Raw genomic sequence first — 27,684 nt, 5'->3', positions numbered from 1 at the left:
TTCTCTTTAGGAAAGGAGACTCTCTGAAATCAACAGCATTGCTTACAGAGTAAGGCACTATTCCACATGAGTAACTATAGTCCATAAAAATGTACACTTTGCACACAGACTTTACAGATGCCTGAATTTCTCTAATTCAGAGATATTGCTGATAGCCTCTCCTTGGCTTTGTGGTGTTACAGTTAAATGAATCTGATGGCTTGAACCTCAACTGAATACAAAAAAAAGCAGGTACTTACAGTAGAGTACTATTTTGCAATGATCGGTAAGAGACTGTTTCTATTGAAGTCAATGACAAAACTCCCATTTTGTTCAGTTCTACGCTTTTGGACCCTAGATCAGTATTCTGCTGTGACATAAAACTGCAGAATAATTGTAAGCATCTGTAAGCATTTCCTTCTTCAAAACCCCAAGAATACAAATACATTCAGCCCTCCCAAAGCAATTTTTCAGTGTGCATTTCTGCCAGTTCCTTAGGCCTTGTATAAAGTGAGCGTCTGACCTAGGGAGGGGGAAAGACGAGCAAATGTGGTCAACCATGAAGCAAGAAGATTGTGGAGGCACAGAACAAATACATTGCAATGATCAAATATATACTGAAAATAGATATTTAACTATAAACAGGAAATGGGTTTTATGGAAAGGAATGTGTTAGTAGTTAAAGGCTTTTTGGGAAGGGGTGTACTAATACCTGAAAGGAGAAGTTATTTCTGAAACTGCATGCCCTTGCAGAACTGGTCAAATATGGTAACAATTTCTAATGCTATTTTATATACATGCAGACTTAATTAAACCAAATTATCAGGGCTGGGGTGTTTTGCTGGAATCAGTCAATCTTGATTAACATCCTGATTTCTTATTTTATTTTATCATAAACTTTTTCATTTCCCCCTGCTTTAAATAACTGTGACCACAAATCAAAACCCCATGACTGAATCTGGAGATTGGAGGGAGAAATCTTTAAAATTTGAGAATAGTGTACACACAAATGAAAGCTAAAGAGCAGAGCTTAGGAATGGTTACTGGCTGATTTGGAAACCTTTTGTTTTTGCTGCATCTATCATGTAACCCGCTCACAACATCTAAATTCCTCTCCTCTTTCCTCACTTGGGAATTGTCTCCTGCTAGCTTCATGTTCTCCAGGGCTGGTCCCTGTTCACCACATAAAAGGTTGCAGTCAAAATTAGCATCAGTGCCCAACTCGTTTCTAAAGGCTCAGTTTTCTTGACCAGGAAAACAGTGAGCCTCATCTCACTCTACTTGCCATCCAGGGAGTTTTGCTGTTGTTGCTCAGGGATTTCAAGTGTCTGTAGCTAGTCAAACCTGAGGACAATTTGTGCAGACACGAGCCACCTCACCTGCCTCCCTTGCTACTAGAGTCATAGGTAATGTCCCTGCCTCTAGAATGCCAGCCTGACTCTGCTTCCCAAAAAATCAACAGCAATCCTGCCACTTGCTTCCTGTGCAGCAGCAGGGGCAGGAGCTTGGTTTGTTTGAGTTATGGAAATAAATTAATTGTGCATCTTTTAAAATTCTTTTTTATTCTTTTTTTCCCTAGTAGCATTTGGCATCCCTCCCTCCTTCTCCCCATGAAGAAAATACGAAAACCCAAACAAACTTCTGCGAATAATTTAAATCAGAAAGCCTTGATATTTTACAGAATGCTTTAGTGACAAATTTAGTGTTTACCCAATTGTTACAATTTTTATAATTTTTTTTTGTTTTTGTTTTTTTTGCAAACTGCAAACAAGTCTGTAAAAAATGCATCGTATAAAAAGTACATAAAGGTATAACCCATTAGCTGTACTATGCAATCTAAATACTGTGGAATAAATTAGATAGAAAACTTAGCTATAAGCATGTATGTTGATATTTATTCAACAGAGGAAAGGGCTATTTTTTTCTTTTCTGCACTTTTTTCCTTTTTTTCTTTTTTTTCTTTTCTTTTTAAATCTCTATTAATACATACAAATATGGACACACACACACACACACACGTGTCTGCACGCGTGCACACAAGCAGTTTTGGCTGCTGTAAGCGGAGGTCCCAATTACACTGTTTTAACCATGGTTCTTGCTATGAAGGTGCTAAACACACTATTCCTAGCCAGCGTGACTGGGTTAAATTGTGCTATAGGGGTTTCTTTTGACTTTTTTTTTTTTTTTGTCTTTTTTAGCAAACTGGCAAGGCAGGGTGCTGTGTTAGTGCTTCTCTGGCCAAGGGGCACCTTGAAGACCCCTCACCAGAAGACAACCAACAAGCACTCAGTCCTGCAAACCAGTGCGAGCCTGAGGCTTCAGACCCAGAGTTATCCAATTCAGTGTAAACAGGGCCAACATGTCTCTCCGGCTCTCTCTTCTCTTCTCCCCCTGCTAGCCAAAAGCACGTCAAAGACACTTGAACGTACCCCTTAAATACGACAGCAATAGGAAATGTTGACAACTTATTTACCCACGCCCTATGGGTTGGATCCCTCAGCTTAGGTGCTGTGCTGAAAATGGGGATCGGGGTTGGAGGGTAGTGGTAGAGGCTGCTGCTTTACCACTCACAGCTGTGCATAAAGCAGAGACACCACCATAGCTCCCACTTTTCTGCACGTTTTTCTGGGGCAAGGGATGCACAGGGCCCAAAGCTACTTGCAGTTTTGCATGGGGCATTTCTCTCGCGCACACAACATGTCCCACCGCTGCGAGTTAGTGACAGACAAACAATCTTTCTACATACTGTGCTTTGCACACAAACATTCTTTTTTTTTTTCTTTTTAAGAACATTAAAGTGAAGTCAGAAGTGCTTATACCTTGCGTATACATACATATATACATATGGAAATATATACATATATATATATGTATATCCCTTGTATAAAGCCGTTTCCCAGCAATGCACAGGGGCTGTGCAGTGGGGACGAGCCTTAGTGTTGTACGTGCAGAATGCTTGTGCCTCAGTGAGCGCTGGATCCAAGCACCTTGGATCCAGATCCCAGGGCTTTTCTGAGCTTTTTGAAATCCAGAGCTAGCTTCCAATTGCTTTTTTTTTTCTTTTTGTTGAGGGCAGTATTGGAATTTACCTAGTTAACAGACATACCAGCCTGATCGTAATCAACCCACTGACCATTAATTCCAACCCTAACTTATTACAGGTGAATGGTACCAATCACAAACAGACTTTTCAGAGGCTCGCACAAATGTCTTTGGTGTACGTGTCTATTCTTTTTAAGGTAAAAAATAATTATTATTATAATAATAAAAATAGCTATTTTGTGTGCTGTAGCAGTTCTTGTATAGCTCACAATAAGTGCAGCTCTCAACCCCTCCCTCACCCAACCTCCCTCCCTTGCAAATGTTTGTTAAATAAGGATTAGACAGGTCAGACACCATTGTAGTGCAAATAGTAAACGATTAAAAATTTTTTTTACAAAATATAGAAATGTTTGGCTCCAGTAACTGGACAAACATGTTCCTTTCAAGTATCTCTCACTGAAGAATTTTGTTTTAAAACAAGTTACTTCCATTTGAAAAAAAGTCTTTGTTTTTTTTTTTCTTTCTCTCGCAGGTAAACAGTTTCAAACCAACTAGGTTGCATAGTTCTAACATTGTAAGCACCTTTACAAAATGTAACTTTTATTCTTTCATTCATTCTTTTATTTTTTTTTATTTTTTTCTTCATTTTTCTTTCTTTTTTTTTCTTTTTTCTTTTTTTTGTAAATGTAGTGCAGAAGATGAAGGTGTATACACCTGCACAATATTGTCCCTTTACCAATATAAGTAAGTATATGGTTGTGTGTAGTGTGTGTATGTATAGTGATATGTACATAAATACATATACATAGCCACATATATATCCACACAGACACTACACACATACCCAGTTCCTTGGTAAATTGCAGGGGGAAAGTGCCAGTGAATGTAGTGTTCATACACATGGCTTTTCAAGGAATTTCAATGACAGTTTGGACTTAGTCCAAATTGCTGCAGATTAGATGAGCTGCTACCATGGCTTGAACTGATGGGTAACCAGGGGAGGGAACATAACTCCCCTTGTTACAAGTAATGTTTAATATACTACCTAAAAAGATAAGGAGCATACTGAAAGGAAGGGGAAATCCCCGACCCATACCGCCATTCAAATGCATCTCATTCAAGCCCTCGTCGGGAAGCTTTCTTTTTTCTTCCTTTGTGTATCTTTAGTCTTTCCTGATCCTCCTCAGGTCAGCTTTATATTTTTCCTTCGCTCTTTTTCTCTCTCTTTTTTTGTTTTTGCTTTTATTTCAGTTGATTGGTTCATTCAAAAAGGTTACACCATGTCAGGTCTTTCCTTTTCTTGGGCTTTTACAACATTTGCTTCTCAATGTAGCAGAGAAGGAAGAGTCATGTGTCTATGAGCAGCCACACTCCTCCACAATCATGTTCTGTATGTCTTTCTTAATGATGTTCTGGCCGTCGTCGTAGTACAGCATGGACATGGGCCGCAGCTTGGTGGGCACACAACACGACTTGAGGTTGGCAAAGGGGCTATGGCCCCGCATGCGATAATGGTTGATGACAGTGGAGTGGAAAGATAATGATGAGCCGGACGTGCCTGCTATGTGGCTGGGGCACTCTCCTTCGCAGTAGTTGGCATGATATCCTGTAGGCGCAATGATCCAGTCACTCCACCCGATGTCTTTGAAGCTGACAAAGAACTGCTTCTTGCAGCAGATGTTGACTTTGCCATCACACTCGAGGCCTCGTCTCCGCCTCCTGTGCTGGCGGTCCTCAGCATGCCGGGCGAGCATCATCAGGAAGGGCCTATGCGATTGCTCCTTTTCCTCTTCCCCAGTGAATTCTCCGGCTTCCCTTTCCTTCCCTTCTCCGTCATCTTCCTTTTTCTTCTTCTTGCCCAGAAGCACCAGGCTGGCTCCAGTCTCTTGGCAGAGGTCACAGGCAATCCGCACATCTAAGGAGTTTTTGCCTTGATCCAGGAGTCGCTGCACACTGCTGGAGACAGGGAAGATGTGCCAACTGCTCTTACGGGTATCCACCGCCTTCTCTGAAATAAGAGTCTCACCCCTTTCACCTTTCAGCCCTCCATCCTCCATCTCTTCTGCTCCTTCAGAGTTGCCTTTAGGCTGTCGCTGCTGCTGGAACAGGCGGATGGTCACTTTTGTCCTGCTCCGGTTGGCCTTGGAGACCTTCAGGAAGAGCCACACTTCGGCGTGTTCAACCACTGATAATTCACTGCCTTCCTTGGAAATCTCAAAGTGCAACATTTTCTTGGCTGTGCCTGATTTGGTAAATGGAAATAGACAGGGAGAACTAGTTAGTATGTCTGCTTGCATTCTGTTAAAGAGATTTGGTTGGCACCGCAGGCGTGAAGTTCCCTATATTTCCTGCTTGACTACTTTCAATTTTTTTCCGATTTTTCTGTTCTAACCCTCCTTCACCCTTTCCTCAGTTTCTCTGCCAAGTGTACCTTTCCTTTTGGGAAAATTCCCTCTTCAGGAAATTATGTGTTTCCCTGTTGTTTTTCAGAATTTTAACTGAAGCATTTGGTTATAATAATGATACCTTTGTTTTGATTTATGCAAAGCATTTCATGGCAAATAAGCATTAGAAGCTGCTAAGAGTTCATTTGCCTGAGCTGTCTTTGTGATCGCTGTTAGCTGAAAGGCAAAAATGCTTCTATGAAGACAGTTCATGAGTATATATTATATACATACAGACCTGTGCCTAATAGCAAAAGCTGAGGAGCAAGTTCCAGTCCCACCAATTCTTTGGGAATGATGTGGGAGCAAGATTTGTCCTTTCTCCCTCTGTAAAGCCTCATTCTTCATGTGGGTCTTAAAATGAGTTATAAATGTCAATTGTTACAAAAACAAAGAAATACTAAAATATAGGCCTCAGTTCTGAGAGGTTTGCAGAATTATATTGTAAAGAATTGCAGAATTTCAGCAGGCAGCCTCTTCATCCTGTGAGATTTTAGCTGTAGATCCTGTTCTTAATTTAACACACTGTACTCGCTGTGATTATAGTAATGGTGAACATACTGAGAAATGAGCTAAAGAAGAACTGTATGATTATGGGGATGGTTCTCTGGCATAATTGTATCAACTTGCTGAGATGTCATGATGATGATTATGATGGTGAGGGGGAGTTTCTCTGATACAGAGCTCATATCCCTGGCAGAAGTGGGAATGAATAATAAGGGCTGTTCTGTGATTTGATCACTAGAGCAAGAAGAAGTTAAGAGAGAATGAATTAGCTGGGTTTTTTTAATACTTTTTATAAGAGAAGTACTTTTTTTCTTTTTTTTTTTTTTAAAAAAAAGGAATGCAAAAATCCTGTTGCCATCTTTCTTTCCCAGTATGGAGGTCAGGATGGCCTGGGGTCACAGATTTGAAATACACACCTATCTGACCGTAATTGGATAGAAATATTCACAGCTGTCAGTTTGTCATTGATCCCATTATTGAGCCTGCCCATAGCTGCTGATCTGTTTCCCTGTACAGTAATTTCGTTTCTCACGGAACCAGAATTTTGCACCATTGTAGGGGCAAGTAGAGATCAGAATTGAAGGGGTAGAAGCATACTGAAAAAAAATCACTTTTGTGGCAGTAGTGCTATCATCCTTGCATCCTCAAGTAAGAGCTACCCAAAGTATGAGCTTCCTTAGAGTCTCCAGGCTCCCCCCTGCTCTTCAAGTGCCCACAGAAGTGGGTTAAGGTCACAAGAGACATGGCTCCTGAATTCACTTGAGAATTCAGGAATCTCTGGTGTCTAAAATCAGTGTGCAGGCCGTGTTACCCTTTGAGCTACCTGTTGCCTTCTGGTGAGTCCTGGCACGGACATATTCAGCTTTCCCTGCTAACCCCCAGCTCTCAGGTCAGAGAGGCAGACACTTCCAAATTAGCATGGCTAAAGGGCACAGCATTTTGTTTTTGTTTTCCCTCCAAGTGAGAGTGTGAAATTGTAGGCTTTGACTGTCACCGAGATAGGGAAACACATGGTTGGTGTTAACTGCTGCTTGCCGGCTTTGCCGATACCCATCTGCAGCATGGGTTGTATGAATTTCTCAGGGAGCTAAGTGAACCCGTAGGGCTGTGAAGAGGACAGAGAGGTACAGCAGAGGCAGAGCAAGCTGATCCATACTGTGGGGATACTTATTTCTGCTTAATTGAGAGCCATTAAGCAATGATTCCAAGGCAACTGCCTAGCCCTTGGGGCTAGCACCAGTGTTTCCATGCTGGAAACATAGCTATGGCAAAGCTGCCGGCTGCTGTAGAGCAGAAGGTAGGTGACAGACATCCATCCTCCTCCTTCCCGGGGACGTAGGACATAAGGAGTTATACAACAAGGCCTTCAAATACAAGGGAAGCCTGATTCAAGAGCCTGGCTGTATGATGAGAGATGTTGTAAAGAGTAGGCTATGTGGAATACTTTTGTGGCCTGGGAGAAGTATCCATCTCCAAAGGCAGCGTGCTGGCTAGGAGCCGGTTGCTGCCACCAGGACTCTCCCTCCAGCCCTCTGCTGCTTGCCCTCCTTCCCTAGGGTGGCTTTTGGGGAAAAAGAGCTTGTTCAGACCCAGCTACCCCACGTGCACAACAGGCCTGATTGTGTGCTCAGCCCAGGGTGTGCTGCCCTTCCTCAGCATGGGAAGACGCTGTGTGGCCCGTCTCATCGGACAGGTTGGACAGCCCTGGATTACAGAGCAGCTTAATGCTGCTAAGTGCTAATGCGTGATATTTTACATTCTGTTATTCTCATTCTAGTGGGAACTGGAAATAGTTGTGAAGTGACATACCTCCAGCAGTAAATATTCATATTACCTTATGCACTGGCCCAGAAGTGTAGTGGTGCAACCACTCTTTTTGACAGATACTACATGAAAGAAACAAGACCTCAAGAACTCTGCTAATTAGTTTTTCATATGCTCCAGTATGTGTGAAAGCTGTATTCTTTCTCGCTACTAGAAATATTGCAAGAGTGTGAAGCGAGTATCTGAACATGTTTGCAGTGCTTTTTCCTTGCCTGCTCCTGAGTTTGACCGAGCTAGTGTAAGACATGTCTCACCAGCATAACAACCACCATGTATGTTGTTAGCTACATTTTCACACACAAATTCAGATGCTAAAGATTCAGATGCTAAAGAAAGAAGATGCAGGAAGCTTATGTGAGCCTAATATTTCTGCACAAAACAGAATACTCAGTCCTAAAACTTGCAAAATTAATAAAAGGTTTTATAACAATTAAAACAATCTGCCCCTTTCTCAGATCCTTACAGAGCAAGGCTGGGAAAAAATAATGCAGCTTTTCTGAATTTCTCCACATTCAGAATTTGTGCGCTGCAATCGTACAGCACAAATGGTATGAATCCTGACATCTTTATACAGTCACTGTGCTCAGACAAGCTCATTTTGAAATCACAGTTTGCGCTGTGCTGAAACCAAATTAAGACCCCTGGGTCTGGCTTAATATGAGCGTACATCCATGCTAGAGCAGGATCTTTAGAGATTTAGCAGTCTTTCCTTTTTGGTCCAAGTTAATGACCTTGTCTTAATCTTTAGAAAAACACAGTTTTCATCTACCTGAGAGAAAAAGAGAGGCCACACTGAAAGTTGGCCATGGCATCCCTCCCATAATTATCCTTTATTTCTCCTTCTCTCCTGACTTTTCATCTGCCACAGCAGCTCCGCAAAGGGTCTTTTTCCATTTCTAATCATCCTGCTCCTCCTGCCTGACTCATGTGGAAAGACCCACAGCCCCACAGTGGTAATGCCCTCATCACTTCCACACTCATATAAACAGCAGCGTCGACATCCCAGATTGTTAGCACAGTAGAAAGCAGCTGGGAAAAGAGACGGGGGACTATTGTGGCCTGGTTTGATTGCTTTTCCTACTCTCCCCAAAAGCTTGGAGAATTCACCTCTCAGCTACACTGATGAGAGAGGGAAGAGGCTCTGTGGTTGCACAGGAACTGTGGAGCTGCCCTGGTGAATACTGTGAAAAATGATGAAAAATACCCAGCCATAAGAAGCCACACATATATGATAGCAGGGCTTACTTAACAGAAGGACAGCCTGGCATCAGTATCTAAAGCATGAGAGTTGGCACGTGCCGGTTTTGATCTTGTGTGGCTTTTGGGGGGCTGATACCTGATAGGGAGGGTGCCTTAGGGAGGGCCTGAACTGAAGACTTAAGAGGACGATTTTTTTTCTTTCTTTGTATAGTATGCTAGGATAGATAAATCTTTTTTCTCCATAAGCATATTTTTAAGTGTTATGGCTGCTTTTCTCACTTTTCTCACAATGAAAGTGGGTTATGCTTCCTGACATTATAATATGAGTTATTCTTAATTTATCTTAATACACAGTATTTAAATGTCACATAGAAAATGCTCACCATATAAGAAGGTGCTGTTACTTTAAATTTCCCTTCTTCACTGTTGCTTAATTTTGAGCTGTTTTTACGTTATACTGTAAGAAGTGAGCTGTTTTTCCATACAAAGCAAGCTTTTTTTTTTTTTTTTTTTTTTTTTTCCTTTTTTAGTTGCTAACTTTACTACTGCCTATGTTTAGATTTGGGGGAATTTGTACTGTGTGCCAATCTGTAATTACATTCAAAAGCATCCTCTCTTCACTTCTCATTTCCGTTCCCCAGGAGACAGAGAAAAAAAAAAAAGGTTACTAGAAAGGTTCCTCTAAAGAGAGTGAAGAGAAGAGCATGGTTATTGAAAGATAATTGCTCAAAATGTTTACTAATGAGTGACCACTGGAGTTTAGATGAATTGTTCACAGTGCAGAATTTATTCCGTGAATTTAGTACTCTTATCGTCTAGCAATTATCCCTTGGGCAGACTGATTATTACAAATGTGTTATTACTGCGATTAGGCAGTGGCCATTTATGTGAATGCATTTCAGCCTATGGGCCACTGACAAATGAGTTATTCTAACTATTCATTACCCCTCGTATGTGACTGGTCATCTAAGTTGCCTAGTTTTGTTTCGCCTGCCTGGCTGGGTGACTGTTGCTGCTTCAGAAGGGAGGAGTGGTTATAGCACAAATAACAAACAGCAAATCTTTATGCTCCTATCCCCTTTGCTGCAAGCAGAAAGGGATTTCTAATGCAAGGAAAAATAGACAAAAATTGCAAAAAGAAACAAACAAACAAAGACTAGTCCCTAAAACATCCATGGGGAGAAAAGGAAAAAAGCATCAGCAACCTTATTTAAATACTTTTTTTTTTTTTTGTCTTGGAAAATGAAACCAAAGGGGCAATGACAAGGTCATTTAAAATGTGAAATAATTCAGTTGGGGTGAACCTTGACTCTCCGCTGGTGTTTTGTCAAGAGGAAAGCACTTTACATCCACAACTTAGAGTGCTTTCCAGACTGAAAGCCCTTCCCCCACATGGCTTTAAATATTTTAAAAACAAAAAAGGTGTTTGTCTGGTTGGCTTTTTGTTACTTGCCTCTGCATTTACATCTAAAACAGCTCAAAGAAAGTTTAGGGTCAGTTGCACTAGAAATGTATTTAAAGGTTAAAGTAATATTGAGTCTTTGCTTTTCACAAAAGAAAGTAATTTCTTTGTGCAAACTCATAATACATTTCTTAAATTCTAACAAAAAGTGGATCAGAAGCTGCCACTCTCTTTCACCAGAATGTCTAATTTCTGTGCAGTAGGGCCCAAATGCCGAGCACACTGAACTGAATAGCAAGAACTTGCAATTGCTTCCAGTAGACTTAACTATCTTTTATACAGCTCTGTTTAATGCAACAGGACTGACTTTTCCTATGCATACAGACCTATCGAGATATAAGATTTCCTCAGTATGAATCCATGCACAAATTTACACACACGTTGTGTAAAAACATGTCTTGCACACACAGGCAGGCAGGCAGGCACCTATTGCACCTATTTATATGCAGGAAACTCTCCACATTACAGCACTGCAAGTACAGATGTATCTGTACATAAGTGTGCAAGCCTTGGCATACCCATACATATGGAGGTACATGCACCTACACACACATCTGGGCAGATGCATATCCCTCTATACCCAGCTGCGTCCGCATACAGAGCATGACTATACACAGAGATGCATGCACAGAGTATTTCTGTGTCTCTCTCAGGTGTCTTTTTCGAGACTGGTTCCCACCTTCTCAGATTTGTCTGGGCTTTCTCAAGTTCTTCCCAGACCAACCAACCTCAGAGGAGTCTCACATTTTGCTACAAAGACATAGATTAATGCAGAATGGCTTTCTTCTTCTGGAAGTAACTTACTTTCATTTGATCAGCTTGGAATCTTCGATAAAGTATGCCAGAGCAAGAAAAACAAAATCAAGGGGAAAAAAAGGCTTGTTTGCTAAAAGCCAAGGAGACTACATTAAAAAAAGATGTGGGAAAATCAGCTCAACTGATGATTCATGGTCACATTTCTCAATATCTTGTAAAAAAAAAATTAAAAAAAAAACATTTTGATGTCTCTAGGTTTCCCGAGCTGAAGCACCCAGCAGTTTGTCAGCTTCATCTTTGCCCCCTTTGCCTGCTCCCTTCTGCTGCACTATTTTCCCTGCAGTTTTCCCCTCCAGGGAATATACCTTTTAACTAAACCTGAAGGGAGACACAAGAGCTCCAGTCAGAGAAACTGCAGATAAGCAGAAAGTTCCCTGGGATTCAGGATCCGATCAGGTATAAAAAAAGAAGGGGGGTTTGCAGGGACGTTGCCTTGCATAGAGCAAAAAGCCTTTGGAGTGTGCCCTCTCGTGGCCATCCTCTCCCAGCACAGATGGTTTCCTTGGGAAAGAGAATCGATGAAATGAGGCAGAAGTGACCCCTCATTTGCCTCCTGCTGAACTTTGCCATAGGGGACTAGGGATTTTCCTAGGAGAAGGTACATGCATGCACAGGTAGGCACACAGGAGTGGAAGTATTAAACAGTAAATCTGTTCCATGTGAATTCAGCATGCAGTGATGCAAAAAGGAAGAAGCTGCGTATATAGCTGTCACACTTCTCTCTTCTTCTTTCTTTTTTTTTCTTTTTCCTTTTTCTTTTTTTTTTCCCTGACAGTTCACTTAATTATAAGCTTTTGGATTTCAGCATTTCCTCCCAGTAACTCCCATCACCCTCTCAGGGACTGATGTTAGCAACCCATTTCATCGGCAGCTCAGTTGCCAGGATCAAATTCACTTGGCGAAAGCCCAGGTCCGCCTAATAAGCTCTCTGCTTAAAATAATGAAAGAGTTAGTAGCCAACTATATTTTATGAGCGTTGACTATCTCACTTATGGAACCTGCTGGATTTGCTTGTCAAGAGTGTGTATGATCCCTCTCCTGAAAAGGCACTTTTAAAGACCTTGAAGTAAGCCCCAGAGCTCTGGCACAGCTACACTCATGGCAGAACTAATCGAGGTTAGCAATCTTAGTTTGATATGCAAGTAGAAAATCATTTTTGTGTTTTACTTGTAAGAGTGCCAAAGGACAGTAGGGTGCATTTGTAAACTTTTGCCCAATACTTGCGGTCATTAGTTTTGCAAAGGTCTGCCTGGATTTGTTAGCTGTGAAAACTACCTGCCAACTGTTTTGCTGATTCCATGAACATAACTACACCTGTGCTTCACACAAATTCATCACATTTAGTTTCCCCTGCAGTTGTCTGTATCCTCTTTGGATTTTTAGTCCATTTTAGAAAATAGTACTCTCAAGGCAGAGCCACACGCATAGGGCACTGCTTGTTAATTTGCTCTATTTCATTGTATGTCTGAGGATATGGCTGATAAAAGATGGAAATACTTTTCTTCTTTTTTTAATGAAAGCAAGTAGTAAATGTGGCTCCTGAAAGGCGAATGGTTGGCTTGTGTCAAATCATACCCAGAGGGACAAAAAGCCTGAATTCTTATTTCTCTTTCCATAGATGTTTATTTGATACCATGTGAGATGTTTCCATTCATTTTCATTGATTTCCTATTCCCCTCATTTTAGATGGTGAGAGTTTCACATTACAAACAGGAAGAATGTTAACCTCAGTGTAAGAGGTTATACATTTATTCTCCTGCTCGGTGCTTAAAACTTCTCCCAATTCTTTCAGTTCTCACAGGCAGTGGGGACCATCCGCGTAGCTCTCACCTATTCCTGTCTTTTTGCCTCGTTTTGCCTAGGTAACATGTCTTTGCCTAGGTCACTTGGCTTTTCTTTGCCTCATTTTCCTCAGCAGGACAGATCATACTGCTTTAATACTTGACACTTAACCCCCTTGGCATGTGAGTGGAAGGGATCCCCGGTAAAGTTTACTTTTGCCGACACAGCATTAGCACCTGGAAGGCACGGTGGAAGATTGATGTTAGAGAGAGGCCAGATAGCAATAGTTACAGATGAAAGATACATGTCAGCAGCTTGCAGTAACTCCACAGAGTGGAGTTAATGTGTCCATCGTCAGCCGAGGCACCTAGGACTCGGTTTCTAGGTGTTTTCCTTGCTCCTCCCAAATGGAGGTTTAGCAGGTAGGGCAGCCAGGGCCAGAGTGGGCTGCTGAAGGGATAGCAAGAAGTAGAGAGCAGCGGGGAAGGACAGGCATGAGAATGCAGCACGTACCCAGGTCTATAGCATAAGGCTTAGCACATTAATTTGGCTGGCAGCGGTGAGACACCGCTATGTAAATCCCGCTCCCTGACGTGCTCGTGTTGGGTTGATCGCGGATGGGGGGACTGGTGGCAGGACTATTGGCCAGCGTGTGGGCAATGGCACGATTTTCCCCGCTCACGTGGCCCCGCGAGCCAATGGCTTGGGGAGCTGCTGTCGGAGGGTGTCGTAGCGAGGAGGCATATATCAAATTCCAAATTCCTTTGTGTCAGAGCTCAGGAGAGACAATAATGTGTTTACAAATGATTGGGACTCACACGGTGAAGAGAAACCACTGTTCATGCCATATGTGTTTCACTGTGCTCAGAGCAAACTGCTGAAAACCAGGTGGGGAATTCGACTCGCAGATAGCCTAAAGATTTCATTGCTTTTAGAAACTCCTTCCTAAGCTACAGCCGAGCTACCCCTCTTTCTAACGATCACTCGCACTGACATCTTCGGTCTGCTTTTGGAGCTGGAGGGAAGGAAAGTGAGAAAAAGCCTGAGCTTTCCTAGGGAAAAGACCGATAGCGTGTGCCTTGACAAGGACACCAAAGGCAAGGGCTCCTTGTACAGTTGGAAGCCGAACAGGCAGCAGGAATGTCTGCTCTGAAAAGCATGCACACTTCTTGTGCATGGCTTTCCTGCAAACAGAACATCTGAGTCAACAGGTTTTCAGGACTGGAAACTCTGAGTGTTGTCTTAATTGTTTATACTGCTGCAGCAAACTTTTAAACAAAAATGCTTGGAGTTCCTTTGCATACTTTGCCTACCATATGCTGTACCAAACAAAACAATTACATTCTTTTAAAACCGTCTTGGCAACAGGAAAAATGCTTTGGCTAGACAGCATCATAAAAAGTTGCTTGTAGTTAGGTGGCAGAGCTATTGCAAGATGTTGGTATTGATGCATGTATAAGTGTACACATGTATACTAACATATACATAGACTTAAAATGAGTTCATTTAGGAGCAAGGCATTAAAGCAGAACTTGCAAGTTCCTATAGGCAGATGATTTGAGTTGGAGCTATTAGTGAGTAGCTATATTCTGAACTCTTCCTATGTAAAAATCAGGGAAAACAGATCTGTGAAATAGTTCAAAATAAACCCTATCAAGGTTGCATTTTTTGGCAGGAGTAACTTAGGGACAGAACCCCTTCTCCCCCCTCCGCCCCCCCCCCCCCCCCCCAGCATGCAGAAGTCTGTATTACAAATTGAATCAGCTACAGCAACTTGCCCAGTTCTATGGAAGTCATCTGACTCCCTGCAACTCTTTACTGATGAAGATGCTGTGTTAAATTAAAAAGCAGAATTGCCCTCTCCCTCCTACGAGTTAAAGCTGCTTCATCTGATTCTGTAGCCTCCACTATAATTTTTACATGAAAGCGTTGTTTCCTCAAAGAGCACACAGCTCGCTCTGTCTCTAGAAACTCTCCAAGAGGTTTCAGCCCTTTTTCTTTCACTGCAATGCAGGACTTCTTTAATGCAAGTGCTCTGGCTTCACAAGCACGGTTTGGAGGACCCCTCTGCAGCCTGCAGTACTTTCTGCTCGAGATGGGTTAGAGAGCTGCCTCACTGTGCCTGTGTTTAGCAAGTGTAATCTGTAGCCAAGATTAAGGCAGAAAACAAATTACTTATGAGTTCCCCCCTACCCCAATGCTATTCTTCCTTCTCCCTCCCCACAAGCTTCCTCCTGTAACCTGGCAGAAAACATTATGTTGAGGAGAGGACAAAAAACTAAGTGCAGTCCTGGCAGGAAAGAAGGAAAAAAAAAAAAGAAGAAGCTATTTTACAGTTTTGTTATTTAAGTACTCACCTGATTCCGCAAAAGTGATGATTTCTGAGGTTTGCTCCACAACTTCATTCATTTCAGCTCTTCTTCCAACATCATCCTCTATTTCCACATAGCCATCCTCTCCCACCTTTCCCACGTGGAGCTTCTTGATGGCATTTAAAAGTGCTGCCTTGGGCACCGGCTGGGTGATGTTAGGTCTGTCCCTCAAGTGCAACATGTTCAGTATGTGCTTCTTTACTGCTTCCACCATCTCTGGCTGTGAGCTGGGCACATCCTTGGAGAGCGTGGCAAGGGCACATGATGGACAGTCAGTGACTGAACTGTGCCCTTCGGATCCTGGGGTTGGGGAACTCCTCACTATAATCCAGCAAAGCACCAACAGAAATCCTCTCTTCAAAAGCAAAGGCATCCTGGCAGCAAAAGTTGTTGTGATTCCCTTTTTAAAAGGCCCTGCTTTTCCTCCCCCTTCACGCACAGTTTTGTTTTTGCTTTTTGTTTTTGGTTTTTTTTTGTTTTTTTTGTTGTCTTTTTTTCTTTTTTCTTTTTTTTGGGGGGGGCTGTTTTGTTTTGTTTGTTTGTTTGTTTTCTTTTTCCTTCTCTTCCGATAATTCTCTGGAGAAAAAAAAAAAAAAAAAAAAGAACCAAAAGTTTTCTGTGAAGTTTTGTTTGCAGGTCCCCTCTCTGCATGCAATGAGTGCTGTAGATGTTTGTGGCTGTCAGGGAGAAGAGTTCTGACTCTGTCTCAGAGTAGGAGAGAGACACAGGGAGAGAGGGAGAGAGAGAGAGAGGACGGATTGGCCTAAAGTGAGTGAGTGAATGAGAGAGGGAGGGAGTTTTGTCTGTGAGTAAAGGCTATGATTAGGAAGGGGGAGGAACAGGCAGGCTGGCTTCCTTATGCTCATTGCTCCCCTAACACACACCTCTCTTCAAATATCACTACTCGTGTTTGCTGCCCTCCCCCCATTGTAAAATCGCTTTTCTTTCCCATGAATTTACTCCTTCCCCCCATTTCACTCCTGGCTGTCGGTCCCCCCTGCCCCCCCCTTTTTCTTTTTCTTTCTTTTTTGTTTTGTTTTGTTTTGTTTGCTTTATTCCTTCAACAGTATCCCTGGCTTAACTAAGCAGAGGGAACATGAATGAATGAAAGCAGTGAAACCTTTTATTAATGAACACCTTGCTCTGGGTCCTGCCCGGTGTTGCTGGAGATGGCAAGGGATGTTAAGGAGCTTGTGAGTGAGAGGGGGCAGAAGCTGGATACATTTGTAGCAGAACGATATTCTGCCTCAAGACAGAGGAAAAAAAAAACAGCTTTTTTGCTCACTTTTGAATGCTGGAGGTTATCAACACTGTCAAGAGACCTGATGGGCACAAAATACTGCTGCTGTGAAAGACCGGGTGCCCTCGGCAGCTGCAGGACGCAGCGAGGCACGGAAACCGGACTGCGAGGTGGCTGTGCCGTGCGAAGGGGCTGGGATTCTCACCGGGAATATCCCTGCGTCCACCCCAGCCAGTGCCCAGGCTTTCTCAAGCAGATATATTTAGGTTTGGGGCTAATCAAGTAATATCTGAAAAATGCTTTGAAGATGAAAAGTATAGCGTGTCATCTGGCCAAACCATACTTGCTCCTGACTCAGGCGAATCCCTCATCGATGCCAATAATAATTTTGTCTGAGTGAGGGCTGAGTAAGACTTTCTACATTTGGCCCACTGTTATTCAGAGGCACCTTTCGCTTCACTCATTGAAACCGCACGGGGCAATCCTAGCATTAGAATAAGGCATCGCAAATGGAAAGTGATCTAAAATAGCACCAGGAGCCAGAGCTTCAGCAAGTGTGGCTGCATCCATGCCGGTTTATGCCAGCAAAGGATTTGCCCCTGCACCACGAAGGCATTCCCTGTGTTCCTGCCATGACTTTATTTTGCCTCCTGCCTCCCTTCCCGACCTTATCTAGCAAGGACAAAGTCAGCAGATTCCCTTAGGTTTCAACTTGGTAATGAAGAAGGAGAGAGCCACGGCTTGCGGAGCCAAACTCCTGACTTTTTTTCCCTGCTGCACTTGAACTTTTAAAGATTTTCTTAGAGCAGCTTCTGTTTTTTTTTTAGTATTCACCCTCTTCCTTTTCCTTTCTCTCGGTCTCTCTCTTGCACACGTCTGTCTTCCCAGGTGTGCTTACCTCCTACCCAGCAAATACTGCACTTTCACTGTACTGCTGACAACCACCGTATTTTAGTGGAAAGGAGTAATTTATAAATATACGAATTTTGAGTTCTCCAGTTTCCGTGAGATGACTACAGGAACATGGACTGAGAGACAGGCAAGGAATTATAGTAAATGAAACATACAGAAGTAATTGAACAATCAACCAAAGTTTTACAAATGTTATGTATTGCAAGTCCTTTTCAATTAAGCTCTTTTATAAGTCTTTCACTGTTATAAGGCATCTACAGTACACCGTCATCTGTGTTTTACTGACCTGTTACTATACTGTTATATACTGTTTCACTTATGGGTCTGTCAGCGTTATAAACCCTGCAGCCATTCTTATAAACACATCTTTGTAACACAAACCTCACTATAATACATCTCAATTTCTTGGATCTCATGAACAGCCCCAAAGTCTGGTGTAATTATATGAAGTCTGAAAGCTTGAAATAGAAGTAAAAGTTTAATTGGATGAAAAAATAATTTCAGATGGAAATATGCATTCGTGATTAGATGTATTAACAGATGACATAATTAGAGTGGTTATTTATAGTTCTCATATAGCACCTATCCAGTAGTGTCTGATGAAAAGTAAGGGATAGGCGTATAGCAACATAAAATATAGATATGTATATTTGGTTTCTTGATGCGGGGTATGCATTGCTTGCCATGTATACTAGGTACCCTTATTATACATAATCTCTATTGCTTACAGATATAGCACATTGTACTTGCATGCCATTATGATTATAGATTTAACATTAAAGCAGAACTTTCTATAATACATCATCTTATAAAAGCATGTCTACTGAACGTACCTATATATAGTTCGCTCATACTTACATGGGTACACATATATATATGTTCATGCTTAAAAATATAGAAATGATGGTTCAGACTCTTTCTATAAAATTTCATGAGCTGCCAAGCTCTGTATATGCATTCGTTCAATACATCCATAACAATATGCAACAACATGCACTTTAATTACAAGTTTTAGTTTTAAAAGAAAAAAAATGATTTAAAGTTTTTACCTCTCCAGTCCTCACTCTCAGAAGGAGACTGCTGTATTGTGCATTAAGAACTGCTCAAGTTCCTCTTTGTGGTATTCATAATGCGAAGCTTTATACTGTACTTCTCAAGTCTACAGTCACAAAATTATGCCTGTCGAAAGTAAGGGGGCCGGATCAGTGAGCTGGATTGGTTACTCCAGTTACATCAGCAATTGACTGTTTTTCCTGTATGAGGCATACTTCTGGTAATTATCTAATGGAAACTCCTAATTGTCTAGCATGTCAAAATACTGTGGATTCAACTTTTGGTGGTGCTCTCTGTAGCCATTTAAAGAACAGAGCTTCAAATCAGACTGAAAGTAAACATTGTGAGTCAGGAAGACACACTCCAACTTGTTTTATTGCATAGCTATATATATATATATTATTAGATGTAGATATCTCTGATTTAGTTCAGATATTCACTGTTTGCCAGATATTTAATTACTAGTTAGCAAATTGTTTTACCCTTCTTTCCTACCAAGGGTGTATCAGATAATCTATGTGCAAATTTTATTTTTTTTTCACATTTAGGAGAATGTATTTGGTTCAGAATCCTTTTTGTGGAGAATACAGTTCTTAATTCAGTCTTTGTATGAGCTCTTAGAGTCTCTTTCTCTTAACTTCAGACTATCTTTAAAGCTCTTCAAAAGTGAATCATACTGCTGTTGTCCAAGCCGCATGGCTTCTTTACGTGCAGAGTGCATCAGATTTTTAAAGGATTTCTAAAAATAAGTTAAAATGAATGACACATCATCTTTTTTGCAAGTATGATATTAACACATATGAAATTGAATATAATCCATTTTCGATTTCAGTTTACATTATTGAAAATCTGAATTAATTCTGTGTCAATTAGACAGTATAAAGTAATATATATATGTGTATAGGTATGTATATATATATATATATGGTCAAAATACATCCAAAATTCATCTCCTTTCTTAAACACACATAATAACTGGATTTATTTGGCATCATTTATGACAAATGGCATGATCATGCAGTCTTTACTCATTCAGAACACCCACTGATTACCAGAAAATCCCCATCCTTCAGATTTTTTTTTTTTTTGGCCTGAATCGTACTTCTGATTATATTTTTATGTCCTGCTGGTAACGTAAATCTAATCAGTCTTGGAATATGGCTGCTCTGAATCAGGAAAGAAGGATTTTAAATTTTCAACTTGCAGGGGTACCAGGCAGTGCTTTTAGCAGCACTGATTGCAGCTGAAGTATGTGCTGAATTCACACAGCAACTTTGGTAAAATGAGCAAAAAATTAAGAGTTAATGGGAAACATATGACCAGATAGGTTGTTTTGTTTGTGGGTCCAACGTGCATATAATAAGTTTTCAGGCTGTGACATGCTGTAGATTGAAGTCATTTGAAACAGGTTTCAGTAGCTTCCCTGCAATCTGACATTCACAATTCCAGTTGTTACAAAGAATAGTTTTGGCTGCTTCTTTTTTTTTTTTTTTTTTTTCTTTCCTTTTTTTCCTTTTCTTCAGGGACAGTGAGAGACAGACTGAGAGAAACAAATAATTCCATTCCAGAGGAGCACACACATACTTAGTTCCTTGCAGGACGCTATCTTTAACTGGGATCCTAAAACCAAGTTTCAGCAAAGCATGTTTCCAGCGGTGAATTTTGTGTTCCTGGGACCAAACTGCGCTTGGTTTTAACTGGCATCCTAAAACTCTTTCCAATTAGTTACATACTGGTAGTGCAGTGGTTACTGTAATTTGGCAGCAGCCATGTGCTCAGCAAGAGATCTTGTACTACACTGCTTTTTTTGCAGAGAGCAGAGGATTTGCCCTGAAAGGAGCAGTTACCTTTTCCCTGGAGTCAAAATGTGAGATGCTGCGTCCCACTGCCCCATGGGACCACTGCTGACCACCTTCTGCAGGCAGCATCCACCGCTTTAGTATCTTCTTCCACAGCCTTAGCAGGTCGCAACATTCCCGGTAAGAAAGTGTGTGGTCTGTAACAAGAAAAGGAAGGTTACTGAGTGAAGCACAGCAAACATGGGTATGATTTATAGTGCAGAATAATTTCTGAAAGGAGATTAGAAGAAGTGAAAAGCATTATTCATTTCAGAGCATGCTCCTTATTGCCTCGGGGAATTTGTGTATAGCTTTACCAAAGGCCTAATGAAAGCTGTACTCAGTGACTAATTTTTTTTTCACACCTATTTCTCTCTTTATAAATATTTTTCTCCCCACCCCGGAGCTCCTTTTCATTTTGTTGAACACAGCAACACCTGCTGGCAGTGGTCCGGGAGTACTGCTGGAAAGACCCACGGATCTCACTCTTCAGACCAGCTGCCATTAAGCACTGCCAAGCCATATTAATGAGCTGCCTCTATTTTTACCCCTTCCTGCCAGAAAGGGCAATTGCTCTTGGGAAAGACTGTAGCCTGTTTTTTGTTTTTTCTTTTCTTTTTTTTCTTTCTTTTTTTTTTTTTTTGCTCCTCCTTCTCCTTTTTTTTTTTTTTTTTTTTTTTTCCTGGCAGTTTCAGATAATCATTGTTCATTTAGTGAAGTAGGGATTTATAACTTAAATTCTGATGCCAGTGATTGAGGCCTCATAAAACTTCAGAGTGATGCTAAGCCCGTTGAGTTGGCTTGCAGGCATATGTAAGCTCCCCGCTGGATCAAAAATAATGAAAAGAAAGGGACTGTGAGGGTAATAGAGCAGCCACTTGTCTCTTTCTCCTGTTTGTGGATTTTATCTTACAAACCATTTAGAAATGGCCCATTGCCACCTCACTATTCACTTAGTGGAGGCTGTATGATTTACTGGCTATTTTGGAATCTGGTGTGGTGCACAGCGCTTTTTTTGTGTCTTCATTCTTGCTTTGAGGAGCAGCCACTAGAAAACACATTGACACAGGTTACTGTGCAAATCAGCCGGACTCTTGCTCTGTTTACTTTAAGAGGAGAAAAAAAAAAAAAGAGAAAAGAAAAAAAAAAGGATGTACCAGAAACTTATATTTAGAAGTTCTGTGTTTCCCCTTTTTATGTAAATGGTATAATTAGGGCCAGTCTTTCTCCTACTGCTAACTCTAAAACCTAGAGTTTAGAGTTGTCTGGTGGGGGAGCACTGTTTTCAACCAGAATTAGTGAACTGGTCAAAAAATAAAGTTCGTCTAAGGATAAGAACTCTGTCTGGAGGGTGGGGTAAAGAATAGCTTTCAAGTTCTTGCCTTTTTTTACATTAATGGATGACACTTTTCTCAAGGGGGCAGGTTAAGTATAAATGTTCTGTTTCAGGAGGATCTGTCCTCATATGAAGCCAGTCTGACTAATAAATGAAAGTATGCTCTTCTCCTTCCCAAACTATACCTCCATCTGCTGTGCTATTCATTGATCTTCTTTTTTCCAATGCACTGTACAATGACCTGCTTCTTTAAAAGGAATATTTTTATGTTCATGTTACAGTAGTATGTGCATTGCTGTTTTCCACTTAAAAATAGAAAACAGGAGATACAAATGCATAAGCCAGGTGATACAGATGATGTTACTAGCATGAGATGAAATGACATAAATGTGTTTTATAATCAGTGCTTGCCTGAAACATTGAATGTGCAGGCAACTCTATGTACAAAGGCAATTTTCTTGAATTTATAGAAAGTATATTATAGTAGAAGGTATATTATAGACTGTAGAGGGTAGTCTGAAGGACTAAAGGCATTCGTGCAAACTGGTGTCCTTCTTTGCTTTTTGTATGGCAGGAAGATTTTCATTACAGTACTGGACTTTTTTTTTTTTTTTTTTTCTCGAGAAATAGCTCTTCAGTGTGCAAAATGTCTTGAGTGATAACAGCTTCAAAGATATTTCCAGAGGTTGTGATTACAGTCATGTCAAATGATTTAAACCACACAAGGAGGGAGCCCCAGACTACAGATCCTATTTGGTTCCAAGTTGGATGAATAATTTATAGCCAAAGTTGGAGCGGTGCTTAACATTTATAGGGGAATTAAAGCTGTTATTGAAAAAGAGAGGATTACACTAAATTAATTTGCATGCTGTTTAAAATTTTAGCTGTTGCACAAAGCATACATCAAAATCATTCCTCATGTAATTGTACCTAGCTCAGTAGAGCTTTATCAAGGATACATTTAGGCCAGCTGCAAAATAATGGGTAATGGCTTTATTTCTCTGGCAAGTCCAGAGTTCTCTGTTTTGTGTTTCTTTTACTACAGTTAATCAAATCACAGCATATACAACAATTAAGAACAGGCTTCTGCTATATTTTAGCTTTTAGGGCCAGTTCATAGTGCCACTAAAGTTTGTGCTGTTTGTGGGACCAGAATTCAGTTGAGTCCAGCTTTGACTCTGAAGGTTAATATTAACCAACAGTGTATGGAAAGAGCAACGAGAAATAAGGTCTTACATAAAAACTGTTCAGATTATTCACTGATGCACTTCCTAAAGTAATAACGCTTGCGGATTTTAAAAAGACTTATGACTATTTGTAGAGAGGGAATGGAACATTTGTTGTTATAAATTGGTGTAGCTCTCCTGACTTCAGAAACCAGGTTACATCAGCAGAAGATCTGGTATGAAGTCTATTTTTTATGTAACTTTTAAGCACTATTGTCTATTTTTTTGGCTTTTCCTTTTAAAAATAGGTCCCTGTTCTCATATTTTAAGAAAGGTCCAATTTCATCTTGCTTGAGCTCCCCTGATGATGGGGATACATTTTGTCTATTATGTCTTGAGTACTTCTAAATCTGCTGACGTGTGGGAGGGAATTGAATGAAGCTCGTAAGCTTGCCACTTTCTTTGAGCTGAACTCAACGAGAGGTTACGCTGGCAAACCTTCCAAGGTAGTCATCATGCACAGGCCATTGGGACAAGCTGCAGTGTCACGCATTGACGGATATTCCCTCTCTGTGAGAGTGGCCAGCCAAGAATTGGCATAAATGAAATACTGAGGACACCAACAAGTGGCTTACAAAGGATATGTTGATTTAGTGCATCACTGCGGCTTTGTCCATTGTGAATTCCCTGTGGAACAAATCACTGAGGAAAAGTAAATATATCCCACAATGCAAACGGTCTGGGGAAGCTTGTCTGATTACTGCTGCCGACTGAATAGAATAGTAGAGACTTGGGAAATCCAAGTCTCTGGATTCCTTGGCTCTGCTCCGATTACTGGGTACCTTGTTTCCTCATAAGTAAAATGGAAACACTGAAATTGAAAAGATTTAAAGAAATGCTGAGGTCTGTGGATCAGAAACAATGAGTAGGAAGTTGTTTAGTTTCTCATTGCCTTTTGGGGTCTGAAGTAAAGACATCGTAAACAGAGGGAAGGTGTGGGGAAGGGCATGTAACGACCAGTTACAGCTTGTCTGATGCAGAATAAAGCGTCAGACAAAGGGGTTTCTTCTTCTTTTATTTTCTTTTATTTTTTTCTTTCTTTTTTGGCCTTTGCTTGGTTCTTTTTGAAGTATCCATCAATATTGCTTTCTGAGACACCAGTGATCTTCTAGTAGAGTCAAATTCTAGCCAAAGAGCAATTTTGCTGTGATACTCGAGTTCTGACATCTCAATGCACTGCAAATTACTATTGTTATATTCCTTCAGCTCCTTTACTAATTCTATTAATCCATTATTTCATATGTTTTCAATTGAATACATTCAACAAATGGCAGAGGAAGCCTTTGGAAATGCTCCTCCTCCCGTTTAAAATTGCCTTCTCTGTCCATCCAGCTTTGTGTCACACAGGAGGAGCATGCCAGGGCTCCCCAGACACAAACACACAACTACTACCTGGGTCTCCACTGAAAAGCCAACCCCTTCTTGCCATTATCCACTCAGTGCAGAAGCTTCTTCATGCTACATGAAGGATGGTTTGCGGTTCAGTAACTGTTTTCAGGGGAACATGAGACTTCTGAGAGCACTTTGTGCTGGGGAGGTGAAGATAGTTAAAAAAAAAAAAAAAAAAGGCAGTTGAGTCACTATTTGTGTATGTGAGGAAGGTGCTTCCTGCACACACAGTTTCTAGTAGACACTGAAAATGACCCTGAGTTTCCAGTGTCAAATTTAAACCTGACAAAGTTTTGAGAATTCACCTCAGATTTTTTTCTCAAATCTGGGGTTGTAACAGTTGAGATTTTACTTGGTAGTGCTGTGGTTAAGCCTTCAGCATGGATATATGGTCCTCAAATCTGGATTTAATTCGGTAATCCTCTTCCACTAATTTTTCTCAAGTGACTTCACATTTTATGGTTGAAATGTTATACTTGTAGTTCAGTGCAGGTGAGAGGTGCAAGAAGTAGATTAAATATCTACTTGTCTTTTGCCTTTGCCTAAAGACAGTGTGCATCCTCAAGAGGGTGTAAACATGTTTACCAGTGAGGGCAAAATTCTATCTGCCAAGCTCAAAGGTCTTGTAGAAGTCCTTTTAAAATCAGCTTTTAAAATGCCCTATAACAGTTGAGGAAGAGAGGGTTGGTACACAGCAATGATGGCCAGTTGCCTAGCATATCAGTTCCTCTTCAATAACTTTTGTATGCCAACTATGAACTTATAAACAGTTATTTTCTTTATTCATTGTCTGCTTATTGGTGTCATGCCCTCGTGATGACTCCTGCTGAAAGGGGTGACATAAGGTAGCTCAGAATAAAGTTTCTGTGTGCAAACAGGGCTCATCTGTGTACCCATGCACACATTTTTTAATTGCTTCTTTGAAACTGCCCATTCAGGAACAGTAACGAAGCATCTAGGCTGTATAAAACCAACAAAGAAGTGTTCAGAGGTTTTTTCATGAAGCAGGTTTTTTTGGGGAGTGGGGAGTAAGTTCTGATTCTTTTTTTTTTTTTTTCCTCCTTAAATTGAATTTAGTTCCTGTGATCAGAGCCAAATTGACAGCTTTGAAACTAATGTAATCTGCTTGCTCCCAAGAGAGGTACAGCAGGGACAGCCACAGGACAGACTTCCTCACCCGTCTTCTTGAGGATGTGAAACGCTAGTTCATCCCCTCAGTTCAGTGAGCATAGCTGCGTGTCATGACTTCTTGATATGAACACCTGCTCTTTGGGAGATGAACTGAGAGAAGGGAGGCATTTCCTACAAGTCAGCAAAAAGCCAACCTAAAAGTGATGTTCAGGGAAGTGTTCCTGAAGTACCCTTCAGGAGGCCAGTGGGAGATAGAGTCTTGGAGGCATCGTGAAGAGGTCTCCAAAATTAGCAGTTTAGTGTGCACCAGCAGTCAAAGAAGGCAATAAATTGTTGGGCATTATTAGCAAGGGTGCTGGGAACAAGGCAATTTGCCAGTGGTGCACCCACAGCTTGGGTGTTGTGTGCAGTTCTCGCATCTCCAGAAGGACTTAGGGGAGTTAGAGAACTACTGGAATGATGCAGGTGGTGGAAGTGATGGAAGAGATTAAAGGGCAGGGACTCTTCAGTTTTGATAGGAGAAGGCAAAAAGAAGATGCACTTGGGGTTTAGAAAATCATAAAAATGGTAGATAAGATGAATACAGAACTGTTATTCACCAAATTCTTCAACACTAAAACCAGGGGGAACTCGTTGAAACTAGTAGGGGAAGATTTAAAACAGATACAGGGCTTACACAATGGAGACTGAACTTCTGGGATTTGTTGCCACAGGAGGCTGTGGAGACAGACAGTATCAGCAGACTCAAAAAGGTCCATTAATAACTACCAGAGGGAATAGGCAGGGACATATCCTTTGACATCCTTAATATAACAATTGCAGATGCTAGGGAGTTTGAAGGGAATGGCCTGTGGAAAGTGGCCAGGCTCACATTTTCTCTCTAAACAGCATCTGCCATTGCTTCTGTCGGTGCAAGAATTTGGAGTTGTAGGGGCCAACAGCCAGGCCCCACATGGCCTTGGTCATGTCCCTTTGTGGTGGCCACAATCCCATTCCACGGACCCCTGGGTGCTCTGTGGAAGGAGGGAGAAGCCTCCTGAAGGTGATTCAGAACAGGACCCAACTGTTCCTGCCCTGAATCACCCCTTGGAAAAGCCTATCTCTCGCCATCAGTTGCAAATCTTCCCCAGACGAAGGTTAGCCTTGTGAATAACCACGTTAGTCACAACTGGCACAAGTTGGGGTTGAATGGCTGGTCTAAAACTGAGAGAAAAAAAAGGGTCATGTACAAAAACTCATTTCCCCCTGCCACCTCACCTGCACACCAGTCATTTTGGTGAGTTTTTGCAATGGAAAGCATTTCTATCGGAGCTCAGTATTATTGGAATGATCACTGGTTAATTTTCATTACAAGCAATTGGAAACATTTCCTCAGCTAGCAATGTTGAAGAAGGACGTCAAGCTCTGGTTAAGATGAAAAGTTAAGAAAACTGCCTTTGTATATGTTAGACGGCTTTCTCATAGTCTCAGAGCTGAATCACTGGGAAAGACTGTCTAGCTGCAAAGCAGTCCTGAGTTATCCAGGTATGGCTCGGTGTCCTACTGATTATGGGAAGTCTGTTGCATGTCACAGGCTGGAAATAGAAACGGGCTGTAGGGCTGGTATTGCAGAATGACAGAATGGCTCTGAAAGAAGGATGACAGTTAGAAGGTGACTCTTTAACATGAAACTCTGCCAGTAGCTTCCTCTGACCATTGCAGCTTCTGGGAATGAAGTAACTGCATAGGTGAGTGTTTGGTGTTTTGCTGCCTGATCTACACATACAGTGAAATATTTAGATGTGCAGATTTAGGTGTTTTTGAACATAAGTTATGCTAGATTTACAAATGTTGCAAGACATTTCTAGGCATCTGCTGAAAATCTAGTCCTTCTAGGAAAAAAAAAAAAAAACACTTCATAAGCATATTCTGAGAATAATGAATGGGCTAAAATACGCTAAGAACTACACAGAATACAAATTAATCTTTTAAAAGTGAGCTGGCCGTAATGTTAAGTACAAGGGATAAAAAGAGTGATCACTGCTAGCATGAATACTTGGTACTTGGACAGTGCTTGACAGGTAAAAACCTATTCAGAAATGACATGATTCATCTTTGCTGTATCCCTGTGAGTTAACTGTGGGTCTTCCTC

At 41.2% G+C, this 27,684-nt stretch overlaps 1 protein-coding gene across 2 annotated transcripts; it reads right to left on the bottom strand.

Moving 5' to 3' along the window:
* Nucleotides 1-3,525: 3,525 nt before the first annotated feature.
* On the bottom strand, nt 3,526-18,738 carry INHBA (inhibin subunit beta A). 2 transcript variants are annotated; one of them, XM_088520858.1, is made up of 3 exons: nt 18,630-18,738; nt 15,414-16,004; nt 3,526-5,263 (listed from the first exon to the last, which is right to left on the bottom strand). In XM_088520858.1, exons 2-3 carry the CDS (start codon nt 15,799-15,801, stop codon nt 4,377-4,379), a joined length of 1,275 nt encoding a protein of 424 aa, XP_088376984.1. In that variant the 5' UTR covers nt 15,802-16,004; nt 18,630-18,738; the 3' UTR covers nt 3,526-4,376. The 2 variants fall into 2 exon arrangements, with proteins under 2 accessions (XP_088376984.1, XP_010222084.1); XM_010223782.2 differs by lacking the exon at nt 18,630-18,738 and having other exon boundaries at nt 15,414-16,122.
* Between the last annotated feature and the right edge of the window lie 8,946 nt (nt 18,739-27,684).

Source organism: Tinamus guttatus, unplaced genomic scaffold, assembly GCF_059628265.1.
Source record: "Tinamus guttatus ecotype Peru unplaced genomic scaffold, ASM5962826v1 Tinamus_guttatus_pri_ptg000104l, whole genome shotgun sequence".
Taxonomy (NCBI): Eukaryota; Metazoa; Chordata; class Aves; order Tinamiformes; family Tinamidae; genus Tinamus; species Tinamus guttatus.
Note: the sequence above shows the minus strand (reverse complement) of the source record. Positions and strands in the feature narration are given on the sequence as shown.

Bases quoted from the DNA above. Each gene is read 5' to 3' on its own strand.
- INHBA (XM_088520858.1), bottom strand. From the start codon at position 15,801: ATGCCTTTGCTTTTGAAGAGAGGATTTCTGTTGGTGCTTTGCTGGATT. The intron at 5,264-15,413 runs GTGAGTACTTAA...TTACCAAATCAG, and splicing joins CATCACTTTTGCGGAATCAG to GCACAGCCAAGAAAATGTTG.